Here is a 27,632-nt window from a genome sequence, read left to right on the forward strand (position 1 = left end):
ACGCTCCCCAAATTGGGCCATCTTCCACTGCTTTTTCCAGGACATTAGCACAGAGCTGGACGGGAAGTGGACACCAACTGGCATCCATAGGGGATCCTGGAGCTTCCCAGGGGAGGATGAGCCACATGAGCCACTGCCCTGGACCCTGAAGTGTCTTCTTAAAGGAATCTCGTGGTATATCAATTTTCTGCTATTTTATACTGTGAATGACTGACTTTACAAAACAAAGACAAGTATAAACTGAACTTTAAAAAGACTTCAGGTACATGTGTAATCCTAAAAATTTTGTACTAAAACATTTTTTAGACATTATAATCAGCTGATCACATATACCTATGTATCTTTTCGGCAACATAAAGCCAGTATTTAAATGCCCTGTTAAGTTTTAAAACTATTCGTTATGGGCTTGGCAGCGTGGCCTAGTGGCTAAGGTCCTTCCCTTGATCCCATATGGCTGCTGGTTCTAATCCCGGCAGCTCCACTTCCTCTCTATCTCTCCTCCTCTCAGTATATCTGACTTTGTAATAAAAGTAAAATAAATCTTTAAAAAAAAAAAAACTATTCATTATAATGTGCAATTCATTCTAAAGAATCAATACTTGAAATATTTAAGTATTAACAATGGTATACAGAAAACACATCGCTCTAAGTGGAAAGACAAAAGAAGCATCTTTCATATTATTATAATTGTTTAATATTTCTCTGAGAGGCAGACACAGAGTTTGCAAGCTCTGACCCACTAGCTCATTTAAATGGGCACAATGACTGGGGCTGGGCCACTTGCAAGCTCATTAACTGAGGAAGCAAACCAGCTCTCCCATGGTTTGGGCAGCGGCCCAGTTACTGGACACTGTTGCTTCCCAACATCTGTACTGTTGGGAAGCTAGAGTCGGGAGCCAAAATAAGGAACTGTATCCAGGCCCTCTGACGTGGGAGAGTGGCATCTTCATGACAACATTCAGCTAAAGGCCTGCCCCACTGCTTCTGAAATCAATAAAGAGAGTAATGTGGTCACCGTTACTACATTTATTCAACACTGCTCTCACGGCCCCAAACAGAACAAAACAAAAAAGGAGAGAGAAAAAACAGACTCATCAGAAGCTCAGGGATTAGGAGAGAGAGCAGAAATGTTATTATGTGTAGGTACAGTTTATACAAAACAGGATATATTACTAAGGGTGAAAGGGGAGTCTAAGGAGTGGCTGCACACAGGATGAATATCTAAATGTCAACACTTTACATACATCAACAGCAAATAACCAGAAATACCATCAGGGAGACAGTGTCATGCTTTTGCAATAGTACCTTAGGGTACAGACTATCTACAAACGAGTCTAACAAAAACATTAAAATGTACACATAACAAACACAAACTTATAGTGATTTATAAGGGATTTTAAAAGGCCAAAGTGAATGGTTAGGGACATCATATCCACAGATACTAATCAACACCTAACTCTACTCCGTGCACAAACATTCAGTGGAATGCCGAAGAGAAGTTCCAACACGGGTTTTGAGATTGTGATTCTAAACATACATGGAAAATTGAGAAGCTAATAATAGCTGGGATGCTTCTGAAGAAGTGCAGAAAAAGTCTCCCAGCAGAGAGGAACTCACTGAAGTTACAGCAATTACAACAAAGTGGTAAATGTGGTCTGACACACTCATCAATGGAATAAAACAAAGGTAAAAGCATAGCTGCACATGAGGGAACTCTGTTATGCAAGAGAATCAACTCCAGAAATTAAAAAACTGTCAAAAGCAAAATAAGACTAGTAAAAAGTCAATAAAACATGAGCATTTTCTGACCTACAAAAATATTTCTTAAACAGAAAAAAATCACTGTCTACAAAAATTGTCAATTTCACTACAATAAAATTAAGGGCTTTTTATTTATCATCACACTAAAAACACAAGCTCCAAAGTTACAAGTTGTACACATTTCACAGATCTTGCAATACTCCTAAGTAAAGAAACAAACAAAAAAGAATTCATAGAAAGCTTCTATAAATGTAAAAGAACACAGAAACACGCAAATACTAAGATGGCCTGTGGGCCCAGCACGATGGCTCAGTGGCTAAATCCTCACCTTGCAAGCGCCAGGATCCCATATAGGCGCTGGTTCGTGTCCTGGCTGCTCCACTTCCCAGCCAGCTCCCTGCTGTGGCCTGGGAAAGCAGTCCAGGCTGGCCCAAAGCCTTGGGACCCTGCAACTCTGTGGGAGACCAGGAAGAAGCTCCTGGCTCCTGGCTTGAGATCAGCTCATTTCTGGCCGTTGCGGCCACTTGCTGTGTAAAGCAGTGGAAGTAAGATCTTTCTTTCTGTGTCTGTCTCGTTGCCTCTGTAAATCCGCCTCTCCAGTAAAAAATAAATAAATACATGAATCTTCACTGAAAAAAAAACTGGCCTGGTATTTGTACCAGACATTTATTCTCAAACATTGATTCACAAATTAACCTTTACATGAAATGTTCCTAATAGTCTATTTTTTTTAAACAAAGACTGTAAAGAATGTAAATATTCTTTGATAGTTCAAAATTTAACCAACAGTTAAGATTTTTTTTCTTTTTTGAATTTGAGAATGACGGCAACGGAGAGTCCACAGCCAAGTCTGTGCCAGGCCAAAGCTAGGGGTCAGGAACTCCATTCTGGTCTCCCGTATGGGCAGTAGCAGCCCAAGTACTTGGTACATCTTCTGGTGCCTTCTTATGTGCCTTAGCAGGAAGCTGGATCTGAAATGGAGCAGCCAGGACTGGAACAAGCCCTCTTAGAAGGTATACTGCAGTGCTGCAAGCATGGTTACTTAACCTGCAGTGCCACAACACCAACTCCAAACATCTTTTTCAAACTCTGAGACTTCTCTGCCTATCCCGGAGTCCTCCACACTTGTCCTGGCCCCAAAACAAATAACAGGAACCAAAGACTATAGAAGCAAATGTCACCTATGGCCAAGGTTGTCAGTCCAAACTTGTATGCCACCGAGGGTTTCTTCCCAGCATCTATGTGTGCGGAAAGCAACATGCACTGCTGAAGAGCCTAGACTAGAGAACTAGACTGCCTGGATCCCTATCCTGGTTATACTGCTCACTCCATCTTCTAGTCAAATCCCTTCATCAGGTACCACTGGCAGTGTCGTTAACCCACACACCACGGTACTAGCAGGAGAGGCCTTCTATATTTAGAATGGACTTCTCCACTTAGCCCTGTTACCTAGTTTCCTTCATGCACATACATAATTATCAGCCTACTTTATCTTTCTCTCTCTCTCTCTCTAGACAGTAAGCTCCACTAGTGGCAGAGATTATGATTATCTTGCTAACCATTAAATTCCTAGTACACAAAATATAATGAAACAGTACATTTCTGTATTAGTACTAAAATAATTTTGCTTTTTAATTTTTTTTTTCAAAAAAAAGGATTTCCTTGTTTGTATTTTAAAGGCAGAGTCATAAAGAGAGGAGGAGAGACAGAGATCTTCCATCTGATGGTTCACTCAGCAAATGGCTGCAATGGAGTGCTGGGCCGGTCTGAAGTCAAGAGCCAGGATCTTCTTACTGGTACCTCTCACACATGCAGGGGCCCAGGGCCTTGGGCCATCCTCCACTGTCTTCCCAGGCTTAGTAGCAGGGAGTTGGATTACAACTGGAGCAGCAGGGACTCAAATTGGCCATCAAATGGGATGCTGACACCACTGCCTACTACATCATGGTGACGGCCCTGAAATTTATTTTCTATTTAGCAAACCCACATGAGGAAAAAGAAAATTCATCACCATCGTCAGAAGGACTCTGGGGACAAGAAAACTGAATCTCTAAAAGAGAGCTGGTGATGAATTTCTCGGGCATATCTGCACTCAAGGTATCATCTATGTATCCTCTTAGCTCACTATAAATTTAGTCACCAGACTAGCAAACCTGGTATTTCCATTGTGAGAAGTTGGTGTGATGGAGGGGGTGAACAATTCACTAGAGAGAGTGAGCAGAGCTAGGGTAACTGAACTCACCCTGCAAGGAGGCAGGAGACAGGCAGGTCCCCACGGAGTGGCTGACAACCGTAGCCACACAGAGAGTGACCTGAGGGGTACACCTGCAGTGCAGTCCCCTTTTCCTTATGCTGACTGCCACCACATGCTTGGAAGGGAGCAGTGGGTGGAACAGCCTCAGGCTGTCTATTCCAGTATTGACCATAATTAAAGAAGCATACGTGTAGCTACAATTGATCCTCAGCTGGGATGAGTTTTCTCTGGTCCACCAGATTGTCCTAGGTAGGTGATTAGCGATTTTGCCCTGTGCTGGGGAATCTATATCCTCTGTCATCCGAGAGGACTCCACCGAGTGCTCCAGGAACACCCTCCACAATTTCACAAATCCCTTTTAAGCTTCAATAACACTAAGACTGTGGATCAGTGGCACGGTGGGTAGGTCTGAGCTGCTTCACTCCAATCCAGCTCCCTGCTGGAATGCAGGGGAGGATGGCCGCAGCGCTTGGGCGTTTGTACCCACAGGGAAGAAGCTCCAGGCTCCTGCTTTTGGATCAGTCCAGCTGCAGTCACTGCAGCCACTTGGGAAGATCTCTTTCTCTCTGTCTCCCCCTTTTCCCTTCTATGACTCAACCTTTCATATAAATACATCTTAAAATAAAAATATTGCTAACATGGTTAACCAATAAAAAGCTGATGGCAGAATGGCAGAAACCCTTGATTGAACATATCTACTGACTCTATCCCCACTACAAATACTATTTTAAGGTATCTGACCTTTATTTTATTATTATTATTTTTTTTGTTTTCTCAAAATCACATTATAAAGGAAGAAAATTTTTATGTGAATTTTAATATGTAATCATAAAAGCATGAATACATTTCAGCTATAAGCAACTTCAGAAAGAAATTATCTTTGAATTTTAACCTTCTCAACTGTGTCATATTCAGCAAAAAAGCTTAATATGACTTCATTGATTCAGAAAGGCTAAGTTTATAAATTCTACAAATGCAAAAAAAAAAAAGAGGCAGAAAATATTCTGATAAAGCTGTTCCTAGCACACGAAGTCACAATCAATTTTCAAGTCAACCACATGGCATAACTATCACAAGAATTTTTGTATCTAGGATGCGTCTTCAAAAGCTCATGGAAACTGGGTATTATGAAAACACTATGCATGAATTTTAAAGTGTTTTTGCCCCCAAAGAATGTCTTTTAAGGTCATTTCCCCAAAATTTTCTGAAGTACTCTAATACTTTTTCATTGCTAAATGAACTGTAATCAAAATGTCACATAAAACTTCCCATTTGCATTTTTATTTAAAATAATAGTACTGTACCTCCGAAGCAGCTCCATAATTGAGTGGATCCATTTTCTCTGAGAGTCAGGAATTACCATTTGTGTATTGGTTATTGCTATATCAATAACACACGTCCCAGGAGCTGAAAAGAAGCTATCATCTTCTTCATTTTCTTCTGTTATCAACCTCGCTTCTCCACCTCCAAAAACAACTGCTGAACTTAGTTTCTTATACTAAAAATGGAAAGAAACATGTTTTGTTAGCCAAAGTGTCCTGAGATAACTTTTGCTATGTAAAAATTTAATTTGGAAAATAAAACTGAATTGGAATTTAAAAAGAATTGGTTCTACTCCTAGAACAGATCATTTGAGATTTCATTTTGGGAAGAATTCTTAACTCAGAAGTTCTCCAGGCAGCCCTGGAACCATTGCCTTGTCCACAGTAATATCACCATCGTTATCAGACTTACTCTGACTGTCGGCTTACCCGCATGACTTTTCTGCAGTAACAAAGTGTTAGGACCCTTGTTTGGCACAGAGAAGACACTCTACGGATGCTTACTGACTGATAAGCTAGGACAAAGTTTCCTGTCCTCTGTGTTTACATATTTATATAAACCAGGTCAGTTAACAGGTATTAAGAAATATAATTCTATACATGATCACCTGGCAGACTCTGGTGCCTGCACTTCACAATTCTGTACAAAAATTCTCAAATCAAATACCTTCTCAGTGTGAGAACAACAGCACGTGTTGATTTATGGTCTTCTTTAGGAAAGTATAATTTCTAACATTACCTGCTTGGCATTTAAAAATACAAATGTTTTTCCTTTGAAGATCTCTTTTCTTTCCTGCCGCCTCGACAGATCAATATTATTATTTCCAATAGCTGGTTCATCAATAGGTGGGTAAAAACTGTAAAAGTTTTTAAAGCATATTATAGTTACATACTATTATGCATGCTTACTATTACATTTGTAAATTTCTGAAACATGAAAAGCATAATTTTCATAAAATCACAACTTATTTTTAAAGTGAGATTTTTTTAACTTGGTACAAAATGACCAAAAACCATCCAGGAACTATATAGTGAGAGGTACTGCACAGCACAGCAGGACTGGCTTGCAGTTCCTCAGAATAACCAAGGTAGACAATCACAATCAGACACATATGAAACACACATGACTCAAACAGTTCATGTGAATTGCAAAAGGGTGAGAGAAAAGATCAAATTCTATTAGCAGCTCGTGTTGATCTGGGAGCCACTCTGTGTTACTAACGCTCACATTTAGTTCTGTGAACACCACCGTAAGATTGTTTCAGAGCATTCTAGAAAGGTTCACAATAGTTTAAAACTTACTCTAAAGAGTAAAGAACCTATTTTTCTGCTCTTTAATAAGATGCTATAATATTTTTTTAATCATCTGGGAAAATGAGAAGAAAGCAAACAGGAAGTAAAATCAACAGATAATTCTTAAAATTTCACTAGGCCATACTTTGAATTCCCTAAGAGATTTTGTTACAGTAAAACTATTAACTAGCTCCCAGTAAAACTATTAACCCAACATCATGACGACTACAGGGAACAAGACAGGAAGAGGCAGTTCACAACATGGACAGTCAATAAACATTTAAGGGTTAATTATCTTCAGAGAACAACAACCAATAGGACAATATAGCAATCTTAATGGTGATCAAAGGACTGTAGAACTGATTTCCCTGCATTCCTCCCTCCAGCTGCCATCTCGCTCCGCCTCCACTGCTCCTTGGCCACACAGAGTATGCACATCTCCTAAAGAAAAGCTGAGTCTTGACAGGAAAGTGGAAAATTTATGATAAGTTGAAGGATAATAGCATTTACTCCAATCCATCACAACAAATGCCCTAAGTATATCCTGAGATGATTTCTGCAAGCCAAAATCTCGGGTGACTGGGTTATCCAGAAGGATCACCACAGATAATATTGACAATATAAAATTTGAACTACCATGTTAACTCTCATGTTTCTAAACAACTTTTAAAATTACATAGTTCACTTTTCGCAGTTTACTGTACCTAAGAAAAGAGTTAACTGTAGTTTAGTACAAAGGATTTAACATTCTCTCTACACTGAACTAGGTTTGTAAAAATAAGCATAGAATTTACACTCAGTTTTTCTTAACAACACTATGAGAGTACTAACTATGTCTGAATCTAGAATATTTGGCTCTTCCACTAAATATGATGAGGGCAGAAATTTAAAACTAAACAAAAAAAAAGATGTAATTATTTTATTTGATGGAATTCCACAGACAGAAGGGAAGAGAGAGCCAAGCCAGGGCGCTATCTTCCATCTGCTGGTTCACTGCTTTCACTTCCCAAACGGCCTCAACAGTCAGTGCTGAACCAGGGTGAAGGCAGGAGCAAGGAGCTCCTTCAGGTCGCCCACATGGATGGGTCATCTGCTGCTGCTTTTCCCAGGACATTAACAGGGAACTATATCTAAAGTGGGTAAGTCAAGACATGAACTCGTGTCCATATGACATGCTGTCAGCATTGCGGGCAACAGCTGAGACTGCTGCGCAATGACCTGAGTCCCTGTAAATTTTTTTGGCTTATTTGATCCTCAATGTATCTTTTGCCTGGTTTATGGTAGACATTCAACAGGCATAATTATAAATTATAACTTTGATAAATATACAAAGTATAAACATCCCTCAATTTGTGTACAACAAACTTAGGTATTAAAATTCTAGGATTAAAACAATGTACCTTGTTTACTTTAGAACACTGTTCAATTTGAAACCCACTAACAGGTAAAATCTACCTTGGGGAAAAAAAAGATACAGGTAAGAACTACCCTGAGCAAAGAACACCGATGCATTATGGGTAACTGGACAGAAAGCCGTACTTGACCTGGCACACAGACTGCGATCTCAGCTTCACCTCTGTGCTCCAACTCCAGCCCCAGGACAAACACAGAAGATTAATAACACACTGAGAAAAAGCATACCAGTGGGAGTGGTTGTCCAGCAGGGGAGCCCACATTCCCCTGCCGGCTTTGCCTCCTCCCCCCAACCCCGGTTCTCACGTGTGCTGTTTGGGCACTGCAACCATATCTGGTATGGCTCACCTCACGTTGGCATTCCTTAATGTGCACTGGTATGTGTTGCGACCAAAATTGGCCTGACCCACATTCTATGCTGGCACTCAGATTTGCCAGCAGTTAATGGTCTGCCCCCCACCTATGCAATAGGCATGATCTAAAGATTTATTTTATCTTTTTTGCAAAGTCAGATATACAGAGAGGAGGAGAGGTAGAGAGGAAGATCTTCCATCTGATAATTCACTCCCCAAGAGACCACAACGGCCGAAACTAAGCCGATCCAAAGCCTGGAGCCAGGAACTTCCTCCAGGTCTCCCATGTGGGTGCAGGGTCCCAAGGTTTTGGGCCGTCCTCCACTAATTTCCCAGGCCATAAGCTAGGAGCTGGATGAGAAGTGGGGCTGCTGGGATTAGAACCGGCACCTATATGGGATCCCGGCGTGTGCAAGGCGAGGACTTTAGCTGCAAGACCACCACACCTGGCCCCAGATAAAAATAAATATTAAAAAAAAAAACCCTACTATTGCCTGCCTTCCTTCCTTCCTTTCCTCCCTCCCTCCTTTCTCTTTCTCTTTTTACCTTCAAGGTCACCAGCGTTGGATATTCTTTGGCCAGATCTTCAAATATCCACAAGGTAACATGGTCAGTGATTCTGGCTGTTGTGCCACCTCTGTGTGTATGTGTAACCCTGGCTCCTCTTCTGGCCACTCTGGAGGCGGTCAGCACCACATTGGGCCACCAGGGCAGAAAATGAAAGGCCATGTGGATGGGGCCAGGGGAAAAGCAAAGAGCAAGCTACAAAGGAGACTCAGCATCTCAGACAATGTCCACAGAGGCCTGTTGACAGTTGCTCTCCAAGGTTCTGTCCTCTGCCTACTTCTACATTTCCCCTGGTGACCATGTCCACACTCAGCACCTCAAGAGATGTGTATTAGGATGAAGGTGACATCAGAACAGGATGTGGAGGCCCGGCGCAATGGCTCAGTGGTTAAATTGCACTGGGATACCATATGGCTAAATTCTTGCGGTACATGCCCTGGGATCTCACATGGGTGCCAGTTTGTGTCCTGGCTGCTCCACATCCCATCCAGCTCCCTGCTTGTGGCCTGCAAAAGCCTTGGAGAATGGCCCAATACCTTGGGACCTGCACCCACACTGGAGACTTGGAAGAAGCTTCTGGCTCCTGGCTTCAGATCAGCTCAACTCTGGCCACTGTGGCCACTTAGACATTGTACCATTGGTATGAAGATCCTTCTATGTGTCCTACTCTCTGTAAATCTGCTTTTCCAATCAAATAAATAAATTTTTGGAAGTAGAAAAACAAAAAAACACAAGCTACTCCTACTACCCAGTACTTCATACCCATTGTAATGTAGCATAATACATAACCCTGTGTTTATGGTGATGCTGATATTAACAAACCTATACCTGTCAGTCCTATAAAAACATAGCACATACATATGTATACAATAAGACATGCTTTGAGCTGGGATAGGGATGGACCAGACTAGGCAGGGCTGCAGCACCTGTGTGCCTCATGTGAACCAGATCAGGGAAGAGCCAGGATGGGCGGACTATTCCTACTAGTGCTAACAAAACTAGAGGGGACAGGGCCCGGCGGCGTGGCCTAGCGGCTAAAGTCCTCGCCTTGAAAGCCCCGGGATCCCATACGGGCGCCGGTTCTAATCCCGGCAGCTCCACTTCCCATCCAGCTCCCTGCTTGTGGCCTGGGAAAGCAGTTGAGGACAGCCCAATGCATTGGGACACTGCACCCGCGTGGGAGACCCGGAAGAGGTTCCAGGTTCCTGGCTTCGGATCAGCGCGCATCGGCCCGTTGCGGCTCACTTGGGGAGTGAATCATCGGACGGAAGATCTTCCTCTCTGTCTCTCCTCTGTATATATCTGGCTGTAATAAAATGAATAAATCTTTAAAAAAAAAAAACTAGAGGGGATGAGAGCTGTCGGGGCTTAACCATAGCAGAAGCTGGCATTAGGGGCTAATACAGTCAAATCCAACCACAGCGCCACCTGGAGAGAGCACAATCTGGGAATGAGAGTGACCTGGGAGGGAAATAGTGGGCTCCTTCCTCTTGGGCTACCACTCCCATGGGAGGGCAAAAATAACTACCACAAGGGCTGGGGTGGCTAGACAGAGAGGAACTCAACAACATCCGTGAGGGCTGGACAGCTGAGCTGCTTCGACGGACCTAAGCTACAATACCCTTCGACATTTACGAGAGCCAAATGGGATATGGGGCAGACTAAACTAGTCTGCTACACATGCTGGCAAATTAGGACAGGGATGGGCCTGGTAGGGGTTATTGGGGGTTGCGCTCACTAGGCTGCAGCTCCCACTGGTTGTTGGTGTGATGACGGAGTATGTGATGAGCAGAACCAGGACAGACTGCAACACCCATTGGTTTCAGTGGAAGTCGGGGCTGAACGGAACCAAACCAGCAACTGCAACCACCAGCTGATTGGGGCGATGGACTGTGCCAGGTCCTGTACTTGCTAGTACATACAGGATTCTGGTCTGGCAACACCTCAAAGTTTCTTTGGGGATCCCCTCAACCGAAATGGCGGACTCAGAACCTTAACCAAGAAAAGACAGAAGATAGAACAGGTCAATCAACTACCACAGCTATATGTTGCCAGCGAAACACTGGACAAAGGGAGACTCTATGATGGACTATGTCAATCTCCAACAGCCTCATCGTGCCTGGAGTGGCGAGATTAGCAGCAATGCATAACTGGTGAACTACCGGGACCACTTGAGCAAGGATCTCAGAGCATGTCCTACATCCGGGACCTGGGGTGGATGGGAGACTGGGTGGAGCTTCTCCTCAATATTCCCTTTAACCCTTGTAACTTTTTACCCTAATCAACAAAGTAAACATTGTCAAAATATAATAAAAAAAATAAGACATCCTTATGAACATGAACCACTATGTTACTGTTCTCAAAATAAAATTAGTGGGCCTGGCTTGATGGCTCAGAGGTTAAATCCTTGTCTTGTAAGCACTGGCATCCCTCATGGGAGCTGATATGTGTTCCAGTTGTTCCACTTCCCATTCAGCTCCCTGCTGGTGGCCTGGGAAATCAGCAGAGGACGGCCCAAAACCTTGGGATCCTGTGCCCATGTGGGAGACCCAGAAGAAGCTCCTGGCTCCTGGTTTCAGATCGGCTCAGCTTTGGATGTTGCAGCCCTTTGGGAAGTGAACCAGTGGATGGAAGATCTTTGTCTCTGTCTCTCCCTCTCACCATAACTCTGATCTTTCCAATAACAATAAGTAAATCCTTAAAAAAATAAACAAATTAGTAACACTACAATATGCTGATAAAAATAATTTTGAAATTCTTAACTTGCTTAACACTCAAACTTAAGGCCATTTTAAATATTCAGTCATTCTACAGAAACAATATAAGCTTGTAAACGTGGCAGTAATCGTGGGGTGATCCACACCAACACCCTCTGGTGTCACCAAGAACCCCAGGTTTCGGGACTGGTTGGTCCCAGACACGGCAGGACCCGCAATCTCAGGGAGCACAGAATGGGCTGTGTGTGCTAGCGCTGAAACACACAGTGCACGCTGTGCTGCCTGCGCTGACTCCAGTGCGGAGGAGGGAAGCATGCCCAGGTGCACTCGAATGAGTGGGGCTACTCCTACAAACCAGCTGAGGTCCTCAGATGCCACTTCAAACACAAAAAAGGCCAGAAACTTCTCAGAGTTAGTGACAGTGACCTATGGACATGGCCAACAGAATCAGCTAAGTTTTCTATGGCTCCTGAGATGTAGCCATCAGATGAGATGCAGAGAGCTTTCTGAACCCAGGACATGAAGACCTTCACACTAATCAGTAAGAAGCAGCTACAGAAGATGAGACAAATGTATATCCTTCAGCAACCCTTAAGAAAAGGGGTTGGAAATCTCTTAGTGGGAGAGTGAAACAGGACACATAAGGAGCAAGCTTAGCATCACCAACTGGAAGCCAAAGCTCCCCTACCTTATGCAATGGGGTCTACCTACTTGTCAATCAAATGGCCCCTTCCCCAGGAGGCACTCCCCTCACCTGGGACTTGGGGTGGTATTAGGTACCACCCCTCTTTCCAGGCTCACAAGAAGCCAGCCAATGGCAAGTGGCACTCTCTCTTCCCCATCCAAGATAACAAGGTTAAAGCAGAAAACCTCTTTCCTGCCTTTCCTCTCTCTGGCCACTCTAGCCCTAAGTGTGTGTCTGTGGTGTCCTCATCTTTTAAGTAAACTGTGCCACGGGGGGGCGGGGATATATATATACACAATCTATTTTGTCACATACCCTATAATTTACTGATTTGTGCATTTTGAGTAAACAAGCTCTTGTCCTATGTAACTGACTAAAGACACTGACCATTTTGTTACGCTCAGCATTTTGATCATACAATCTGGAATAAATAATAACAAATACTTCCCCTTGTAACAATCATTCTTACTGCTTTAAAGCATCACTAACAATATCCATAAATAGATCTCCAAGTCCAGTGGCTCACAAATCTGGCACAGTACCAACAAAATCAAACAAAATTCTTATGAATCATACACATTTTGTTGCAATGACCAACAATCAACATTTCTTTTAACAAGCAATTAGGATGAGAGCAAGCCATGTGCTCAGATTTTATAGATGTAATTACTAATCTAGAGCTACTCAACTGTGTCAGTGCTGATCTCATTTTGAAATGAGGTAACAAAAGCAATGCTCAGTGCTGTCAACATTTAGGTCAAAATACGTGGTTCTCCAAGAGGGTTCCTGCACCCCCACTTTCAAGCGTACCTCACTCATGAACCCGACACTGGCACATGAGCAATGCTGACCTATTTACCATCCTTCAACACTTTTTTGTTATATATTAGCAGTTAACATCTGTTTCACAGAGCTAAGAAATAACCAATTAAGAATTTGGGGTACTCTTTCTGTACAGTCTAACTGAAACAATTTCATTATCATGGAACACATACACACACAAAAAACGTGAAACACAGCAACTATCACATCTAGAATTAGAGAGAGTTCACCGAAAGTCAATGCTCTTATCTTTTCTATGTCACATGTTGTTAATTAGAAACATAAAATATACCTTTCCAATTGTGGAGGTTGTTTCTTGGACTGAACCGCTTTGAGAAATTCAGTAAAATACTCTGGCTTGACAATAGGGCATCCACAAATGAGTGCACAAATCGTCTAAAAGGAAGAAAATATAGGTGGATATATATATAGTCATTATGATAGCTTCTTCTAAAGAAAAAATTGATGTTATAAATGACAAAGATGCCTTTCTAATAACTGTTTTCTTTCCTTAAATTCATAAATGAAGTCACAATCTGTAAAATAGAAATTCATATTTGCTCAGTTTTATATCCCAAACCAGAACTACTCAATTATCAGGAGCCTGTGACACAGTAGTCCTTTTGGATAGGAGAATAACATCAAGACTTTAAAAATACTTTCCAATTTGAAAAATATTACAAGTATACTTTCAGGCTGAAGAAATCTAACCCATCCTGCAGAGGCAATACACATTAAGAGATAAATGGAAATTATTTTGGAGCCTAACTGCTTTCACAAGGAGTAAGAGTACAGAATAAAACTCTTCAACAAAGTAAATCAAGGAGCAACTGGTTAGGCTCAGTGGAAGCTGATGCACACATAAAGAGGGAAAGAAACCGTGAACTAACGGGAATCAAGCTATAAGCCTCAAGTAACATACATCCACAAAATCAGAAAAGGACTAGAGAATACTACTGTAGGCAATTAAAATAAGAAAGATCTGGCATATTCTAGGAAATAATCCAACTATACAATTTATGCATATGTTTTCAATAAAGCAGGTGTTAGGAGCGACCAGACTGAGGGCATCTCTAAAGACTGGAATCTGACAGGTATCAACTTCCTATGTGAATGAGATCATCCAAATCCAACAGGAAGTAGTGAAATGCAATCAACAGAGGACTGAATAAAACTCCAACACATGCGATTCTGGGCAAAGTGCTTAATCGCTCCGAGCCTCAATTTGCGCTTCAAAATATGAAAGCTGATCTAAATCCTCTTCAGGTTTCCCTCTGGTTCTAACCTTCAATAATCTAAACAAAACAAAACACAAGCAAGAGAAAACCTATGAGCCTAAATATAAGTTGGAAAGGATGACCAAAAACTAAAATAATATGATGATCAGATTTATTTTTTTTTTTTAGCAAAAAGTGATGAAAACACTAAAGAAGAAGCGCTGCACACTCCATGGTGGTGTCTCCAATGGTGGGCATTAGCATGTCAGTTACTACAAGTGTCCAGCTCTGAGGACTTGGCAAAGTCTCCTAGGACAATCAAAGCATCTGCGACCTTATTTCAGGCCTTCTAAACCCATGTATCATTACCTATTCCATTTAAATAACTTAATATCTTAAGGTCCCAAAATGGGGCATATGATTTTTGGTTTTACAAATGTTCTATGAATCTATTGCCTGTGAGTTTATCAACATGAGTATTTTTGATATGTCATGCTGCAGAAGCTATAAAATCAACATCCTAAATTTTCCAAGAGGGAACTATCTTTGCTCAGGGCTACCTTTCCCATGGTACATGTTTAACTTTAGGTTCAATCTGGGCAGCGAGCCTTTCGCTTTGACAGCTATTTCATACACATAGATGTATATACATAAGAGCTATTTATCTAGAAATTAGAATATAACACTAACATCTACTTAATTATAACAAAAGGTTTTTGCATCTTCAAACAAAAGAATCAAAGCATTTGTTGCTTTTCAGCCTAAAACAATCCCACATATCTTTTGCACAGTCAGCCTGTCTAACGAATCACATCTTAATGCCATTCTTCAATTACCTTTGGATCTATCAAAGCTGATGAAAACGCAAAATCTGAAAACATACCAAAATACATCACTGCTTTGATGACTAGTCAGCATCTTTGGAAGGTACATAGCTATACACCTCAGGGCATTAAAGATACATCAAAGAAATCTTGGTGTGATTATAGCTTAACTGAGGGAGCATGAGACCATGAGACAATGTCAGGGACAGGAGGAAGACAATCTGACAGAAGAGACACATGGTGCTAACTCTGGGCTGTGGGTGAGCACACTCAAGCTCCCAGAACTTGTGTTAATATGGCAACACAGTTCAACTTACTTTAATGGTGACTTTCACTGACATCATGACAAGGTGAGTACATTCTTTTGTCCAACTGTTTACAGTGAGTCCTCCAAGCTGCAATACAGCTTGATTTAGAGCAGTTTTCCCAGACACATCTAAACAAGAAGAACAAGCAACCAAAGGCTCATACTCCACCCTGTGAATGACAATAAAGTTGCATTATCACAGTTACAGAGAGGACAATTCACAGTACTTTACAACTTTAAGCTTACAACATATTATTTTTTTTAATTTTGACACACTATACATTTGTAACTTAGGAAATTCTTACCTCCTAAGTCTTGTGTTCGCAAAGAAGAAAAAGACATGGCCAACATCAACATTGTATTTTCAATTATGAAGCATCAAACAAACGAGGCTCCTATCACAACTCACAGGGACTAACACAAACTTTTATGCACCTGTCACCCACCACCTATGATCGACAAAATGCACCAACCACACAAAGTTCACTACCATGATAAATGGGAAGTCAATTATACTGTCATCTAATAATCCTTAAATCTTTGCTTTAAAATTCAATTGTTGTGAAATAAAATTGTCTACTTTAACATAATTTAAAGTTTGGGGCCAGCACCATGGTTTGGTAGACTAAGCTTCCACCAGGATTCCATATGGGCAACAGTTCACACCCCAGCTCCCCAACTGGGGATCCAGCTCCCTGCTTGTGGCCTGAGAAAACAGTCAAGGACAGCCCAAAGCCGTGGGACTCCTCAGCCATGTGGGAGACTCAGAAGAAGCTCTGGTTCCTTGCATCGGATGGGCCCAGTTCTGGCTGTTGTGGCGACCTGGGGAGTGAACTAGTGAAGGCAAGATCTTTCTGTCTCTCCTTCTCTCTGTTTATCTGCCTTTCATGTTGAAATAAAGCTTGAACAACAAAAATTAAATAAACAAATCCATACCTGAATTTACTTTCAAACACTCCAAAGGTGACTCTATCCCCTGTCTTCAAAGTTTGGGGAAGCTTATTTTGCATTTTTTCCTCATTAACAAAGGTACCATATTTAGAATTATCTTTGATCGTCAATACAGGGATTTCATCAGTTTGACTCTGAAAATTAGATAAGTAATTACAAGTCTTTTACAGCTCAAGTACATACAATCCAGGGGGAGACGGGAGACATTTGATAACTTTTGAAAAGGGCAAAACAAGGAAACAGCTGGATCTCCTGCCACCAGAGGGAATGACAACTACTGTTTTGGCTGCCTTCAAAGGACTCATTAGGAATTAACATAAATATCTCCCTTTAAGAAAACCTCTGAACTTCAGAATTACAACTCTTGGAACACACATTTTTCTTTATTTCTGTAAATTTCCCAATCCTTCCATTTCACACACTGGAGAATTTGACGATTGGCAGCAGTTTGCCTCATGCATACCATGTCAGCTTCAGTCCTAAGTTTTCATTTTGTTTTGTTTACATTATCAAAAGCACATGGTAAACACTGGGCGAATGAAAACAAGGCATAAAGCCTAGAGGTTCTGACTTTTGGTAATAATTTTACTTTTTCTATAGGAACTTCTATAATAATGCTTTTCTACAACACAAATAGACACAAAACCTAAATGCCAGTAAACAATCCATCATTTGTGCATTTGTCACATTTGTTCCAACTAACTGCTTACTTTCTTGTTACTTCCACGATTATTTTGAACATATTTATTCATATATTTTTACTCTCATCACCCGTGGTTCTGGTGAAAGCTAATAAATACATTCCAAGCCATTCAAAAGAGCTGTGGATGAGAAGCAACAGTTGTCTTCCCGGGAACACCGTCATTCCCACTGCGGAGCCTCCCTTTACACACCCAGAGTTTGTGTCCATCAGTCACATACTCTCTTGAAGAGCAAGCATCATGAATGCATCACAGCTAAGCCCAGTAACTCTCACCAGGGAACAGTCAATGCTTGTTAAGTAAACAAACACAAATACAACCTACTTTCTCCAAGTTTCTAAGTCACTAAAACAAAAGCATAAAATGCTCAAACAGCTCACTCTCACATCAAGGCAATATACTGTGATTTCAACTCTCACTGCAAGCTAGCAAAATACAATCAGGAACATACCAAGTCGGTCACAGCAAAATGAGCGGTTAACACTGCATGATTTCGACTGATTGACTGATCATCTTCAATTAGTATAGCACAGTTTTTCCTTCCAACGATGTACTCAGTGCCAGTCAAAAGTCTGTACGGTTCTAAGAGAAATAAAATAATGAGACACAAACACATAGACATACATGTGTACATTATATAGGACAAAACTCATGATATTTCAAGAAAACATTTTAGTTTGCTATTTAAATATGAATCAGTTTCACATAAGTTAAACTCACATTTTCTATTAAGCCCTATTGAGGAATAACAAAAGATCACCTACATTCATGCAAGGGCATACCATTTCTCTCCAGAAAGAACAACAGTGAAAGGAATTAATGCTTTCCCAAATTATACATTTACTGAAATCCTAAGTAAAGTCCCAATACGAACTTGATTGGAGCTTCCATCCATTAGTTCACTCCCCCAAATGGCCACAACACCAGAGCTGAGCCGATCTGAAACCAGGAGATAGGAGCTTCTTCCAGGTCTCTCATGTTGAGTGCAGGGTCCCAAGGCTTTGGGTCGTCCTGGACTGCTTTTCCAGGCCACAGAAGGGAGCTGGATGGGAAGTGGAGCAGCTGGGAGTAGGAGTGGTGCCCATATGGGATGCCAGTGCGAACAGCAGAGGATTAGCCAGTTGAGCCATCACACCAGCCCCTATTCCTTGTTTTTAAATTTTTACAATACTTTACTTATTTGGGGGACAGGGATACACATTCTGACTCACTGCCCAAACATCCATGGTATCTGGGCACAGGACTCAAACTAGATCTGCCCACAGGTGGCAGTAACTCAACTCTGAGCTGTGCCCAAGGAAGCACTTTAGCCAACAGTGGAGACAGGGCTGAACAGGACTCCCAGGCTAGCCCTGCTACACAGTGCCAAATGTCCACCCTTAGCAGTGCTATCCCCGTAACAGATGGCTAAGTCTCAGCTTGTCACCTACTCAGACCAGGTCCTGCAGGGCAAATGCCTTCTCACTGCACACTCAGTGCAGGCCACCAGTGAGCTGCAACTAACCAATCTGGCTGCTTCTGGAAGTCACCTCCTACTATCTGCTGGACTGTTGGGTACTGCTCTCCCAATCTCCACTGGCTTCGTCCACATCCTGATTCAGGAATCCTTTCCTCAGGTGTGCTGTGCCAAACTCAATTTGTCTCAGGTCTGCCATCTTTCCACACATCCACAGGAACCCTGAGAGTCATGAGACAAACTGAAATCTTATAGTCTGTCCTTGCACTGGTCCAAGTTCATAGGGATGCCTGTATTGGTGTTTACAAAAGTCCTTCAGGGACCAGATCATATTAATTCTCAGTCTGCAGCACTGGCATCCCATGTGGACACTGGTTCAACCCCAAGCTGCTCCACTTCCCATCCAGCTCCCTGCTTGTGGCTGGGAGAGCAGTGGAGCACGACCCAACTTCCTGCACCCCTGTATCCACATGGGAGACTAGATGAATGAAGCTTCTGCCTCCCAGCTGTACACTGGTCCAGCTCTGGCCATGCAGGCCATCCCGAGAATGGAGGACTTCTCTGTATTTCCTGCTCTCGTTCAAATGAAACAAAGAAAACTTAATTTTTCTTTTCTTTAAACCTCTTACATAGCCAGTCAACACTGCCTCTCTGGAGACCCTTTTTTCCCAATCACAATGTCAACACCCTGAGCACACAGGCTATCATGGCTTCACCGGCTCACCCTTTGATCAGCCAATAAGGACCACAAACAGCAGGCAGGCAACTAGCAACTTCTCCTACAGAAGTGCAGACACACAACAAGGGGGCGGGGTGAATGCCTGGCTTTTGGGGCAGCTCCCCTGGGACACCAGCATCCCGGGTTTGTGCAGGGGCTTCAGTCCCAGCACCGCCAAGGCGCACTCTGACAGACAGCAACTGAGGCCCTTGCATCCCGGGGTTCCTGGCTCGGGCCTGGCCAGCCCCAGTGTTGGACACATCTAGGGCACTGAACTCGGACATGCAAGATCTGGTCTCTTTCTCAAAAAGAAAAAGTCTGGGCCACCCCCTCTTGCTGACAGCACGGGAACGTGTCTGAGACCACAGGAAGCTGCTCCGTGCACCTGTTTCTCCTCAGCCTCCTCAGCCAGGGCTCAGCGCAGGGCCAGCCGCCCACCGCCCATGCCCACTGCACAGCGCCGGGGGCCCACCGGCCACTGCACGGCGCGGGACACGGCCGGGCGTCCACCCGCCCACGCCCACGCCCCAGGGCCGGGGACAGCCGGCCTTCCCCGCCACGGCGCAGCCGGGACCACCACGCGCCCGCCAGACCCCGGCTTTCCTTCCCGTGCCCCCTGCCCCCTGCCCCGGAAGGTAAGGGGACCGCACCGGAAGCGGCGCTCCCACACCTCCTTCCCCGCGGCTGCGCTCCCCAGAACCCGGGCCCTCTGTCCCTTCTCTGTCCTTACCTCGGGCTGGGCCCGCGGCCGGGAGTAGCTTCCACATGGGCCCTGCTGCCGCCCGACGCCACCGGCGCCAGCCCGCCTGCCAGCCGCCCGAGCTCCGGCCGTGCGCGCTCCCGGGCCGCGCGAGCCTCTGTGCTGCCGGCGGGACGCAGCGGGCGTGCGGCCAGGGCGCGGGGCGCCACCTGCTGGGGAGCCAGGAACGGCGCTGTCTCTGCAGAAGTTCACCAGGTACTTGTTGGCAAGAATGGCAGAGAGCAGGAGAGACACACAAATCTTTCCAGCTGCCCTGTGGTTCCCCAGATGGCTCAAAGATCAGGGCTGGACCAGGCCCAAGTCAGGAACTTCATCAGGGTCTGCCTTGAGGGGTAGGGGCCCAAGCACTGGGGCCATCTTCCAGCTGGTTTGGAAAGATTTTTTTTTTTAATTCTTCTTAGCTGAGGACGTTTTTCATTGATGCATGAAGATACTCCATGCATTTGGATTTCCTAAGTTGCAATGATTCATTTGTGTGGATCCCTAAGGAGAGTGTTAGCAGTAAGGATGACGGTTTCATCCCAAAGTAACTCCCTTAGATTTTCTTTTTCAAATTCAACTTCTCCTAACTTTTGTTTCATATTATGCTCTCATCTAATCATACAGTAAGTATGGATAGTCTGCCACTATTTCGATTTTTTCCTGTTCCAAGTTGATTTACGGTCTCCTAATGTATCATCACCTAACTGCAAAACTAATTTTTTCTTCAACCCAGGACACCTCCGAGTACTTGTGATGGTGTAATTTCTGCTTTTCTGAAAGAACTTGGAGGAGACCTGATAGAGGAGCTTCGGGAACACCTCCGTCAGGACACAGTCCCTGCAGGTAAGCACAAGAACCAGGGCAGGGAGCAGCCCAGACCATGCCCAATTACAGTACCCACCAGTACAGCTGTGGCTCAGATATGAGGGTAGGCAAGGCTGGGCCAGTGCTTGGCACCCACTGGCAGATCTGAGAACCAGGACAGGGTGCAGGACAGGCTGAGTCAGGCCACAGCACCAACCAATTCACATTTAGGGCTGCGACTGGGGGCTACCTAGGCTGGGTTGGGTGGCACTACCCACCTGCATGAGCTGCAATTGGGTACAAACCATGCCAGGCCAGGCTACAGCACCAGCCAACAAATGCCGAGGTGAGGGCAACACATGCCAGACCGGGCTGCAGCACCCACCAGTACATGTGAGACCTGGGGGGGGTGGGTTTAGGGAGCAGCAGGGGATTCTACTGGTGAGAGTGAGACCTGGGACTGAGGGCAGACCAAGCTTGACAGGGCTACAATACCCATAGGGCTACATGTGAGCTGGGAAAGCCAGCAAGGCAGGGTGACTATAACCACTGTGCATGCATGAGTCAGAGTAAGTGCAGGCTGCTCAGGCTTTGCCATAGCGTCAGGGCTGGCAAATGCTGGAACTAGGGACAACTCCTGTCAAGCTAGTCCGCAGAACCACCAGGAAAGTGCAAGATCTCCCAGTAGGGAAACTGGGCACCTCTCTAATGGGCTGCAACTCCCAAGGGTAAGCATGAGAAGCAGGGCTTGGGGCGGGATTGGCTGGACATGCAGTCGCATCTACTGGAAATAGTGTGGGCTGGATAACGGGGTTGGTTGGGTTGAGCAAGGCTAAAACACCCATTGACGTATATGACAGCTGAATGAGATGTGTGGCAGACGGGACCAGGATTGCAACCATGGTTGAATCGCAGGACCAGTGGACTGACCGTGGAGTGCAAGTATCAGAACTGGGCCTCCTCAGTAGCTAAGGCAGAGCAGTGGATGGCATACCAGATGCACATGGAGGATATGACCGTGCACTGGGACCTGCAGTGGACATCTGCTACCAAGGCAGAAGAAGGAAGTTAAAAACAAACTGGACAACTACCCCAGCCAAGTGTTAACAGCATATATCTGGGCAAATGGAAACTAAGGTGGATTGTGTCAGCCAGTGGTCCTTGGATGGATTTCCTCATCCTTGAAGCAACAAAGCTAACAGCATTTCAGAACTGTTAAAACCACTTGAGCAGAACCTTCAGAGCATGCTTCACATCGGGGACCCTGGTATGGTATTGGGTGGCCATTCCCCATCCCCAGGTACTGAGGCAGTTGGAAGGCTGGGTGCAGCTTCTCTTCTTATCTCCTCCCTTGCCCCCAGATACAGGAGGAAGAAAAGGAAACTTGCAAACAATGGTCTCACCCACTTGCCCCTAACCCCCAATCCTTCCCAGCCCCAATCAACCATATAAACATCATCATTTTAAAAATGTGATTTAGGGAGCTACCACTTAACATAGTGACTAACATAGTGACCTCCTTCCAACATCAGAGTGACTATTTGCTTGCTGGCTTCATCTGTTGAGTCGGACTTGCTTCCAATGCAGACCCTGAGGGAAGTGATGATACTTGGGTTCGTTCTTTTCTTTTCTTTTCTCTTTTCTTTTCTTTTCTTTCTTTCTCTCTTTTTTTCTTCCTTCCTTCCTTCCTTTCTTTTTTCTTTTTTTTCTTTCTTTCTTTCATTGGAATTGTTTTCATTTTGTTGTTAAACATCTTCAGTTTTTTCATCAGTGTTTTATAATTTTCATTGCAGATCTCATTTAATCCTTAAATTTGTCCAAGGGTGTATATGTATGTATGTACTTTTTGTATGCATTTTTTTAAGATTTATATATTTTATTACAAAGTCAGATATACAGAGAGGAGGAGAGACAGAGAGGAAGATCTTCCATCCGATGATTCACTCCCCAAGTGAGCTGCGACGTCTGGTGTGCGCCGATCTGATGCCGGGAACCAGGAACCTCTTCTGGGTCTCCTACGCGGGTGCAGGGTCCCGATGCATTGGGCCATCCTCGACTGCTTTCCCAGGCCACAAGCAGGGAGCTGGATGGGAAGTGGAGCTACCGGGATTAGAACCAGCACCCATATGGGATCCCGGGGGGTTCAAGGTGAGGACTTTAGCCATTAGGCCACGCCGTTGGGCAGTGTATGTATTTTCGAAAGAAATGATTTTACTTGAAAAGACAGAGTTACATAGAATTTCCATTCCCAAATGGCTGCAGAGGCCAGAGCTGGGCCATTGTGAAGCTGGGTGCTAAGAACTCCTTCCTCATCTCCCACATGGGTGCAGGTTCCCAAGGACTTGGGCCATTCTCCACTGCTTTCCCAGTCACTGGGTTGGGAAGGGAAGCAGCCAGGCCATGACCCAGTGCCCATAGGGGATGCCAGTGCTGCTGCAGAGGATCAGCCTGCGTCACTGCTCCAGCCCCTGTGTGTATTTCTGTAGCTACTGGGACTGGGATTGTTCTCATCAAGTTCTTTCTCAGCCAAGAGCCTGTTGGCCTATCAAAATACTACTGGAGTAATTCAAAGCAGTTTGACGAGAACTGGTATTAGCTGTTTCTTGGAGGTTTGGTAGAAGTCTTTAGTGAAGTTTTCTGGTCCTGAGCTATTACATTACCAGTTATTTGTTCAAGTGTTCTATGTCTTTGTAACTTAATTTAGGTAAATTACATGTTCCCGTAGATTTATCAGTTTCTTCCAAATTTCCTGATTTGTTGGCATATATTCATAATAGTTCTGACTGATTCTATTTCTGTAGCAACCATTGTTTTCTCATTCAAGTGATCTTTTTAAAGATTAATTGTATGTATTTGAAATGAAGAGTGACAGAGAGAGTGGCCAAGATGAAGAGATCTTCCATCCCATCTGTTTGTTAACTCTCCAGATGGCTGCAAAGGCTGAGCCTGGCCAGACCCAAGTCAGGAGCCAGTCTCTTTTAATTTCCTAAGAATTGTTTTGTGGCCTACTGTATGATCAGTCTTAGTGTTCTGTGTGCTGATGAAAAGGATGTGCATTCTACAAGTGTGAGGTGGGACAGTGGACATGTGTGTTGGGTCACTTGGTGTATGGTGTGTACTGAGTTTGTTATTTCTTTGTTGACTTTTTGTCTTGTTGATTTGTTCATAGATGAAAGTGGAGTTTGAATTAGCCCATTATGATTACTGCTATGTCTCCTTAGGATCTACTAAATTTCTGTTTATAAAATGGTGCTCTTGCATTAGTTGTGCATGTATTTTCAATGGTCATATTGTCTGTTAAACTGATCTCCTTACCATTATGGTCTCTTTTAACAATTTTTGTCTTAAAGTTTACTTTATCTACTGTAAGCATGGTGAATCCCTGCTCACCTTCAATTTCCATTAACATGGAGTATCTTTTTGCTTTTTTTTTTTTCAGTATTTATTTTCTTTTGGGCCAGGCATGGTGGCAAGGCAGCTAAATTCCTCGCTTTTAACACATTGGGATTGCAAATGGGCACCAGTTCTAATCCCAGCGACTCTGCTTCCCAACCAACTCCCTTCTTGTGGCCTGAGAAAGCAGTTGAGGTAGGCTCAAAACCTCGGGAACAGGCACCCCCGTGGGAGACCTGGAGGAAATTTCTGGCTCCTGGCTTGGAATCGGCACAGCTGCAGCCATTGTGGTCACTTGGGGAGTCAATCATCAGACAGAAGATCTTCTCTGTTTCTTCTCCTCTCTGTATATATGACTTGGCAATAAAAATAAAGAAATTAAAACAGAAATGATTTTTGCTTTTTATTGGAAAGTCAGATTTACAAACAGAGGGAGAGACAAAGATCTTCCATCTGTTGGTTCACTCCCCAAGTGGCCACAGTTGGCCATCCTCAACTACAAGGAGTTGAATGGGAAGTGGAACACCCAGGATATGAACCAGCACCCATAGGGGATCCAGGTGCACGCAAAGTAAGGACTTTGCTACTAGGCTACCATGCTGAACCTATTATCTTTTTCATTCTTTCACTTACACTCTGTATTTTTACTGATGAAGTTTGTTTCTTGTGGGCAGTCTGTTGCATATTATTGGCTCCTTTTATTATCATTATTTTTAATTGATTCATCTAATCTGTGTTTCTCAGAATTTAGTCCTTTTGCATTCAGTGTATAATTAGTTGGTAATGAGTTGGCCCTGGTTTATTTTTTTAATTTCTTGTTTTTGAAATATTTGTTGTTGTTTTCCAGTAGAAGTCAAATTTTCACAATGAAGGTAGCCTTTTTGCTTTTGTATATAATGTTTCCTTAGTTATCCTTTGTTAGCCTGATTGGATAGTGATAAAAATTCTTTGTATTTTGTTTGTTTTATAAAATATTTCACCTTCAGTGGATATGCAACAAGGTGGAACATTCCACATGGGCGGAGGGCAGGGGGAGGGGTGGGGTGATTCCCATTTCCAACGAAACTGTATCACATAATACAATGTAATCAATGAATAAAAAAAAAATTAAAAAAAGACTATAGGATCAAAATCACTCTAAAAAAAATAAATATAAAATATTTCACTTCATTTATGAAACAGAACTTCACTGGAGAAGTATTTTTAGTTGGCAGGTTTTAATTTTTTTTAATTTCAAAATACATATTTTCTCTCTCCATTCTTTCCTGGTCGTTAAGTTTTCTGTTGGGAAATCTGCTGCCAGTCTAATGAGTTCCTTCAAAAATCACACAATTTATAATTCTTTGTGCCGTGCGTTTGAAAGTTTGATTATAATGTATCATAATAAGGATTTTTTCTGTTCATGTTCATTTGAGATTCTGTCAGCTTCATATATGTGAGTTGCCACATATTCCACATTGAAGGTTTCCTCTGTTGTTTCATTGAACAGGTTCTTTCATTTTTGAAGATTTTATTTGTTTGAAAGGAAGAGACAGGAAGAGAGAGCTTCCACAAACTGGTTTGCTCCCCCAATTGCCACAATAAAAGCCAGAACCTGGAACTCCATCTAGATTTTCCACATGAGTGGAACGGAACTATAAGTGGAGTAGTTAGGAGTTGAATCAGCTCCTGTATTGCATGTGTCACATGGAGCTTAACCTACTTGGCCACCACACCAGCACCTGAGTAGGTTTTCTGAGCCACTCTTTTTTATCTGTTTGGGGGAAACTTCCAAAATTTAAATATTGATTTCTGTATAGTAGTGAAGAGATATCAAGCACTGTTGCATTCTTTCTTTTTTTTACCAATATTTCAAAAGATACCTTGAAGATCAACTGTTCTTTCTTCTGCTTGATGTGAAGACTTTTACACACTGTGCGGCCCTCTCACTTATTTTTCTGAAAAATTTGTTTATTTTATTTGAAAAATTACACAGAGATGGGGAGGCTGAGAGAGAGATGTCTCCTATATGTTGATTCATTCCCCATATGTCCACAATGGCCAGGGCTGGGCTAGGCCAGAGCCAAGAGCCAGGAGTTGCCTTTGGATCTCCCAAGTCATCTTTCATTGCTTTGCCAAGTACATAGGCTAGGTAGCCAAGACTTGACCTGGCGCCCGTATGGGATGCCTGCATTGCAAGTGACAGCCTGATCCTTGGTGCTAGAACACCAGCCCCAACATTTGCATTTTTTAATTTGTCTTATTGAGTTCTTCCATTTTTAATATTTCTATTCACTCCTTTTCAGTCTCATTCTCTTTGCTGAATTTCTTATTCAAACCATATACTGATGACCTAGTTTTGTTTAACTGTCTACCGCTATTCTCTTCTGTTTGTTTGAATAACCTTATAATGATGCCTTTGACTGTTTTCTGAGGAGTCATTGATTTATTTGAAAGAGAGTAAGACAGAAAGAATGATTATTGAGATCTTCCACTCACTGATTGAGTCTCCAGATGGCCATGGCGGTCAGAACTGAGCCCCAACAGTCAGGAATTTCCTCCAGACCCCCCACAATGCCAGCCTCACACACAGTGACTTAACCCGTTGTATCACAGCATCAGCCTCCCCTTTGAATTCTTCAGCAGGCATTTCATCAGTTTGTCCTCACGTTTTGATTTCCGGAAGTGCTATTATGCTCATCTGGGGTGAGGCTGTGGGCCAGTGTAGTTGCTGGGAACCCTGTGATACATACAGGTCTCCAGTGATTTCCTGAGGGAAGTATTGGAGTGAGGAGCTTCTCAGGTATTGTGAACACTTCCTGCTGGTATAGCAGGTGCCCCTGGCATACAGGCTTCCAGCAAACACGACTTGAGATCAACAGTGACTCAAGGACAAGGGTGAGCTCACAGACTCACAAAGTCACTAATGCTGACTGGGAGAGGCAGGTTCCCCAGATGCTTTCTGAGTAGATAGATTTGAGGGGAAATGTGGTAGTGCAACAGAACAGGAAATATTCCCAGGCACTCTGCATGGGCCATGTGCTGAGGCGGGAGCAGGGGGGACAGAGCCAGTCTGTGGGTACTGAATCCCCAGCCCGGAGCTGCAGGCAAGAGGTAGAGCCTTGCAAGGGCCTAGAAACTTGGCAACTTCTGGGCCTGATGCAATACCCTACAGGTTAAATCCTTGCCTTGCATCCACAAGGATTGTCTGTGGGTGCTGGTTTGTATGCTAGCTGCTCTGCTTCCCATCTGGCTCCCTGCTTGTGGCCTGGGAAAAAAGTACAGGATGACTCAATGCCTTGAGACCCTGCATCTGCAATGGAGACCCAGAAGAAGCTACTGGCTTTGGATCA

The 27,632-nt window shown here is 43.4% G+C and overlaps 1 protein-coding gene across 7 annotated transcripts in view; it reads right to left on the reverse strand.

Annotated features, from left to right (window-relative positions):
- LOC131481157 (nibrin-like) overlaps positions 1-20,245 on the reverse strand; it is a 36,740-nt gene extending 16,495 nt beyond the window's left edge. For 2 of the 7 annotated variants that reach the window (XM_058668811.1, XM_058668809.1), the window contains exons 1-7: positions 20,092-20,245; positions 17,639-17,769; positions 16,472-16,620; positions 15,546-15,705; positions 13,480-13,583; positions 6,077-6,194; positions 5,320-5,513 (exon numbers count right to left, since the gene is read on the reverse strand). In XM_058668811.1, the coding sequence (XP_058524794.1) occupies positions 5,320-5,513; positions 6,077-6,194; positions 13,480-13,583; positions 15,546-15,705; positions 16,472-16,620; positions 17,639-17,769; positions 20,092-20,128 (893 nt within the window). In that variant the 5' untranslated portion in view covers positions 20,129-20,245. Of the gene's footprint in view, positions 1-5,319; positions 5,514-6,076; positions 6,195-13,479; positions 13,584-15,545; positions 15,706-16,471; positions 16,621-17,638; positions 17,770-19,367; positions 19,719-19,746; positions 19,940-20,091 lie in introns of those variants that run through there. The other 5 variants (XM_058668810.1, XM_058668813.1, XM_058668812.1 and 2 more) reach the window with 5 other exon arrangements.
- Between the last annotated feature and the right edge of the window lie 7,387 nt (positions 20,246-27,632).

Source organism: Ochotona princeps, chromosome 9 (genome assembly GCF_030435755.1).
Source record: "Ochotona princeps isolate mOchPri1 chromosome 9, mOchPri1.hap1, whole genome shotgun sequence".
NCBI lineage: Eukaryota > Metazoa > Chordata > Mammalia > Lagomorpha > Ochotonidae > Ochotona > Ochotona princeps.